General features: G+C 29.1%; 1 protein-coding gene across 1 annotated transcript; it reads left to right on the plus strand.

Moving 5' to 3' along the window:
- The first annotated feature begins 1,779 nt into the window (after positions 1-1,779).
- LOC130892980 (uncharacterized) lies at positions 1,780-5,218 on the plus strand. Its single transcript, XM_057798741.1, has 2 exons — positions 1,780-1,864; positions 4,737-5,218. Exons 1-2 carry the CDS (start codon positions 1,780-1,782, stop codon positions 5,216-5,218), a joined length of 567 nt encoding a protein of 188 aa, XP_057654724.1.
- The last annotated feature ends 1,957 nt before the right edge of the window (positions 5,219-7,175 follow it).

The raw sequence follows: 7,175 nt of genomic DNA on the forward strand, positions 1-7,175 counted from the left end.
TTCATATATTAATTTTTTAGTATTGTCAAATCTTTTTGAAATTGTGGCCCATGCCACTTCATAATTGTCGGCCGTATATTTGATTTTGGAAATGGACGCCGCTGCTGTTCCTCCTAGTGCACTTCGCAAGTAATAAAATTTTTGAATATTATCTAATTTTTTACTATCATGAATAAGGCATTTATATGTGTCCCTGAATTCTAACCAATCTTCAAAGTTTCCACTGAATTTAGGAAGTGATATATCCGGAAGCTTTATACCCTCGTTTTTACAACAAGCTTTGTCTGAAATCACGCTAAGATTTGTATCATTATCGTGATTATTGTAGCTTTGTAAAATGTTTTTAGCAACAGCGATTGCATCATAATATGAATTTTCAAATCTCTCTCGTTCGATTAATTGCTCATCTAAATTTATATCATCCTGTAACTCTATTTCTAATTGATATGATTTGAATTCGTCAAGATAATTTTCGGCATCACGTAACCTATCTTTTAATTTTGTAACTTCTGTTTGGCTTAAATTAGATATAGTTGCAAATTCATTTACCGCTTTTGTGAAAATAGTTAACTGAGCTTTAATTACACCTCTTTTCTTTATTAGTTTGCCAAGTTCTGCCATTTTATATTGTCAAATTGTTCAAGCACAAACAGAGAAGCTTTGAAATCGCAAATGGAAAGAAAAATTCGGAAATAAATAATTTGGAACAAACTCACTCTGATTTCGGTCGAACTGCTTGATTCTTGCAATTGAACTAGTCGGCCAGTTGAGTTGATGTCTGGTCGCCGTGATATTGTATCGACTACTTGTTTGGTCGATCACTTTGCACTCGTTGATAGTTGCTTGCAGCACGTGGTAAATTGTTTTTGGGTTATAGTTGTTAATAATATATTGTTTATTGCGAATTTTCACTGGTTTTGTTTATAATCCGCTCGTAAGGACCATTTTTTGTATTATAGTTATTATTAACACGTTCACATTAACATTTATTTGTAAGAAAATTTTTTACATAGCTTTAACAACAGAACTTATTATATATCTCATTTCTTCCATTCGATCAGTAGTCGGTTGGTCGGACAGCGTTGCCAGTTTTCATGAGTTTTGAATTAATTCTGGCGTGAACATATATATATATATATATATATATATATATATATATATATATATATATATATATATATGTATATATATATATATATATATATATATATATATATATATATACATACCATATATAACATAACAAACACTTAAGGTACTGTTCTATTAAGTTTAAGTATTTCTTTTAGTATATAATATTTGAGTTCACATTTCCATTTAATTTAGTTTTATGAGTGTAATTATGAGTATGAATGAATGAATGAATGTTTGTAAAATAAAATAATTGTAATAGCTAGTTAAGAAATTGTATATTTTGAATATTTTATTCATTATAAAGAACAGACCCGGTCTTAAAACTATTATAATCTGACCTTATAACCATAACAATTTATCGCAATAAAATTTTTTAATTTGACCTCACAATATAATACCCTGAGAATAAAAAAAATAATAATAACATAATAAAATAAAGAAATTCAAATAATTATTAATGGCGCCCAAATTAAAATCTGATTTTATTTAAAATAAAATTTATAAAAATAAATATCACACACTATAATACCATAACAATTTGGCGCCCAACGTGGGGCATATATAAAAATTGGGCATAAAAAAAATTGGACATAAAAAAATTTGGCATTGAAGAGTTTACAGTAATAACAAATTTAAACAAGAAAAATGGAAAAAGGAATGACACTCAGAGATGGGAAACAAATAAGAGCAGAAGGAGGATCAGATGAAGAAGAAAGGAGACATGGAATGGGTGATTTCTAAGTACATTATATGGAACAAGACCTTAATGAAGAAACAGAGAGAACTGAAACAGAAGAAATGATAGAAAATCAAACAGCAGAAAATTCACAGAAAAAGAAAGAGAGGATTATTATAATGAGTATGTTCCAGATTATGATAAAAAAAATGGATGAATCTAAAGAAGAAATAAAACGAGAAATGAATACAAATAGTCAAAGAATGGAAGAGAAAATAGAAGATATGAGAAAACAATTGGAAGAAGTAAGAAGCTATGCCGAAAACAAAATACAAGAGACAAAACAAGAAATTCGAGATGAAATGTTAGGAAGATTAATGGAAGTGGAAGAAATACAATCTAGAGAAATGGAAAATATTAAGAAAAATGAAAATGAATTAAAAATGGAAATAGGTGGGAATAGTAAGAAAATAGAAATAAATACTGAGAAGATAAAGAAATTAGATAGAGAAATAATGAAAACGAATAAAAATATACAAGATATGGAGGAAGAGATGAACAAAGAAATAAAAATGAATTTTAAGATAGCAGAAGAAGAGAATTATAAAACAAAAAGGGAATTTAAAATGGAAATAAAGAACATACAAGGAAAAATAGAACAAATTGAGAAAAAAGGAATGAGTATGGAATATGTTGGAGGAGTAAAAACAATTTATGGAGCAACTAGTCAAAAATTTGACGGAAATATTAAAAAACTGCAGCCAAAAATATTCATAAGAATTTTGAAAAATCGAATAAGAGGAATAAATAATATTGAAGACATAAAGGAAATAATAAGAGATCATTTAGAAAATCATGCGTTAATATGGTTTTCTGCCAGGGAAAAAGATATGTCGGAATTTCAAGATTTTGAAACGGCATTTTTACAATATTTCTGGGGGGAAAATACTCAATCAACCATCAGGAAACAATTATATTTCGGAAAGTTTGATGAAAATAGAAGCCATAGTTTGAACAATTATGCAATCCAACTACATGCGATGACACAATATCTGGAACCACCAATCCCTGAGGAGGAAATCGTTTTGTTCATAGCAAGGCATTTCAAGGCAGAATTGGCTAAGACCATTGCAATACAAAATATAAGAAAATTGGATCAATTATCTATGTATCTACAAAGAGTAGAGAGAAATTTGATCAGACATGAAAATTCACAACAAAATATAAGAACAAATTATAGAAACAATGAAAATAATCAGAGAAACAACAATCAAAATAACAATTGGACAAATAATAGATTTAATAATAATAGAAATTATAATAATAATGCACAAATTAATAATAACAATAATTATAATAACAATAATTACAATAACAGAAACTACAATACTAATACTAACAATAGAAACAACAATGATTCATACAGACAAAATAATTATAATGACAGGAACAATAGACAATATAGAGGACTGGAGAGTAGAAATTCTGAAGGAAATATGCAAAGAGGAAATGGAGATCAAGAGACAAGAAGAGTAAATTTTCAAAGAATCAATCAAGATAGAAGAAATAGATCAGAAAGCAGAGATGATGATGTAACAAATATAAATGAGACAAGATTACATACAGCATAAATATATAGGGAAAATACAAGACAGACAACTGAACAAATAAATGACAATGAAAATTTTTAAATACGCACACATCAAATAAACAAAATCTATATATTTGTAAATATGAAAATCCAAATGAATTTATAAAAATAAATGAAAATATAGACACAGATGGGAATAATAGTTTAATTATTATAAATGGGCTAATTAACAATTTAGAAGCTAAATTACTTATTGATACTGGATCAGAAGCATCAATGATTAATAAAAATTTTGTTGATAAATTAAATATTCCTACAAATAAAATTATTAAAATCCCAAAAATAAATTTAATAGGTGCTAATTCAAAGAAAATATGTGAAATTAATAGATTAATAAATATAAACGCAAATATTAAGGGAAAAGAATTTAATTTACAAGTATTAATTGCTCCAGATATTGAGACAGAAATAATAATAGGATATGATGAGCTAGAAAAACATAAAGCCATAATAGATATTGAAGAAAGAAGATTAAAATTGGATGGAACATGGATTAACTTTGAAATAATAGCTTTTTATGGAAGAAGGTAAAGTAGTTAATAATATGTACAAGGAAGAATTGAATAAAAATTATGATGATGAAGAAGAAGGGGAAGATGAAGTTATAATGGATTGTCCAGAGGAAAGAAAAGAAGAAATAAAAATGTTAATGAATAAATATAATAATTTATTTTCAAAGGAAAATAGAATTGCGAAAGATTATGTACATAAAATAGAAGTCAATGAAGATATTAAGAATTTCAAAGCTAAAACTTATCCTATTCCATACAAGTATAAAGATCAAGTGAGAAAATGCATAAAAGAACTATTGGAAAATAAAATAATAGAAAGAAGCAACTCACTATTAATCCTATTGTTGTGGTATTAAAAAAGAATGGAGAATTGAGACTTTGTTTAGATGCAAGAAATATAAATAAATTTTCAAAACCTCAATATGAAGCACCTATGTCAGTTGAATCTATTTTGGGACGTATAACAAGAAACATCTATATTTTCCAAGACTAGACTTAAAACATAGTTTTTGGTTGATTCCTTTACATAAGGATAGTCGGGATTTTACAGCTTTTTCCATAGACGAAGAAATCTATAGATTTTGTGTTGTGCCATTTGGTGTACAAAGTGCATGTAGTTCATTAGTAAGGGCACTAAATAAAATATTAAATAAGTATGAATCATTTGTTCTTCATTATGTGGATGACATTTTGATTTCTTCCAAAAATATAAAAGAACATCATTTTCATCTTGAGACTATTTTGAAAGATCTTGATTCTGCAGGCTTAAAATTAAATAAAGAAAAATGTGAATTTTTTAAAAATGAGATAATATATTTGGGATACAAAATAAATCAAAATGTTATACAATTAGATCCTCAAAGAATAAAGATAATTCAAGAATATGCTAGACCTAAAAATTTAAAGACTTTAAGAGGCTTCTTAGGAATGCTAAATTATTATAAAATGTTAATGAATAAGTTAGGGGATTTGAAGAGACAAAATGATGAATTACAGAAAAAGTTGGAACTGAAAGATATTGAAATGCGAGAACAGCATAAACTATTCCAAATACAATTAAAAGACAAATTACATGAAATTTTATCTCCAATATTTACACCTGGCCAGATAAGGAAGTTGTTACATCCTAAACAAAAAAATGTAAAGTGGTCCAGCGAAGACATTGCCTCGGCCAAAGCTTTAAGAAGTGTTAGCCCTAAGGGTTATAGATATTTGCGGAAAAAGGCTACCCACTACCTGGGTTAAGTACGTTGAGAAAAAGGGCTGCTAAAGTGAACATTGACGAGGGAATTGTTGAATCAATTTTATTGTCTATGAAAGACAAAGCAAAAAACATGTCAGCACGAGAAAAAATTTGTGTTTTATGTTTTGATGAAATTCATATATCTCAAAACATTGAGATTGACAAAAAAAAAGAAAAACGCGTTGGGCCTCATAAGACTGTTCAAGTTGGAATGGTCCGAGGCTTATTTTCGAACTGGAAACAACCGATCTACTTTGCTTATGACCAACCTCTATCAGACGATATAGTTTTAGACGTGATAGAAGATCTTCATGAAGCTGGCTATACTGTATGTGCTTTAACAACTGACATGGGCCCAAGTAACTTGGGTCTTTGGAGCTCTTTAAAAATCAATCAAGATAGTGAAGAAAATTGTCACTTTACTCACCCATGTGACGATTCACTGAAAGTCTTTGTTTTCGCAGATGCCCCGCATCTGTTAAAACTCATTCGAAACAACTTTTTTGATAGTGGCTTTAACATAAAACGTAAATTGATAACAAAAGATAGTTTGGAAAGATTAGTCGCTGTTAACAACAAAGACTACAAAATTGCTTATAAACTAGAACAAAAACATTTGGATGTGAAAGGGTCGGAACGACAAAAAGTGTCTTTCGCTGCTCGTGTCTTCTCCAATACAACCGCTGAGGCTGTAAGGTATTGTGGCATTAATAGCTATTTGGATAAACCAGGCAATGACTGACTATGAGGAGTGTGCGGATATGTTATCATTGGGAAATAGCTGGTTTGATGTGATGAACTCTAAAAGAAAATACAGTAGCAATCCAAATGCTTCTAGTTACGGACTTGATTTACCTCGTCAAGATGCTATTTTAAATAATATGACTGAATTTATGAAGAATATGCGAGTCGGAGCTCATCAATCACTTTTACCTTTTCAAAAAGGAATAATTGTTTCAAATACGTCTTTACAGCAATTATTACCTTATTTGCAAGAGAAATATGGACAACAATTTGAGGTTTCTTATATTATGACGAGAAGATTAAATCAAGATGTCTTGGAAAATTTCTTTTCCTATTTACGAGCAATGGGCGCAACTCACGATAAGCCTTCGTCATTACAGTTCAAATATCGTTTTAGATGGTACGTTTTAGGTAAACATAATGAAGATATGATAATTGAAAAGTGTAATGTTGAAAATGATGAAGATGCGATGTTGGTTGATATTGAGGATGCTCAGTTACATTTTGATACTTCGATGGGTTCAGTAGACGAAATCATTAACGCAGGAGAAGACGATGAAGAGGTTGACTTTGTGCTTAGTACAAATGATCCAGGTATATTACTCAATGTTTAATCATAATATCCTTGTATGGTTTGTTATCAACCATATTAAACAGTTTCGGCTGGAGGAATTTGAAATTATAATTATCTATAAATTCACAGTCGTATTAAAACTAATTATATGAAGTTAGAATTATCGTAAGTACATAGTACGTGAAAACGTGAAACATATTTAAGTAAAGTTATTTTTTATACAACCAGTAATCGTGTTTTACTTAGATTTATTTAAACGTTCAAGTTGTTATTGATATTAATTATTCTACAGAATGCAGCTGCCTGTATTACGATTTTTTAATGTTCATTTTGAATTTCATTTTTAAAATAACATTATTTTTTCTTAGATGATGATGCATCGATTGACGCTCAAGAGTTAGTTGAGCAAATTATCGAACAAGAAGGTCTCGTCTATGTAGCTGGATACGTTGCTCATAGGTTTCGAACTAAATATCCTTTCCTTGGTAAACCAACTGAAACTATGCCTCTTACCGATCCTCCTACCTGGATAGCCCACATTTCTCGAGGAAAACTACTTTATCCTAGCCAAAACTTGTTGAATGCCTCTTATGTGTTAGAAATTATTTTTAATGAGTTTCACGGTAATTTTTTATCGAACG

Source organism: Diorhabda carinulata, chromosome 4 (genome assembly GCF_026250575.1).
Source record: "Diorhabda carinulata isolate Delta chromosome 4, icDioCari1.1, whole genome shotgun sequence".
NCBI lineage: Eukaryota > Metazoa > Arthropoda > Insecta > Coleoptera > Chrysomelidae > Diorhabda > Diorhabda carinulata.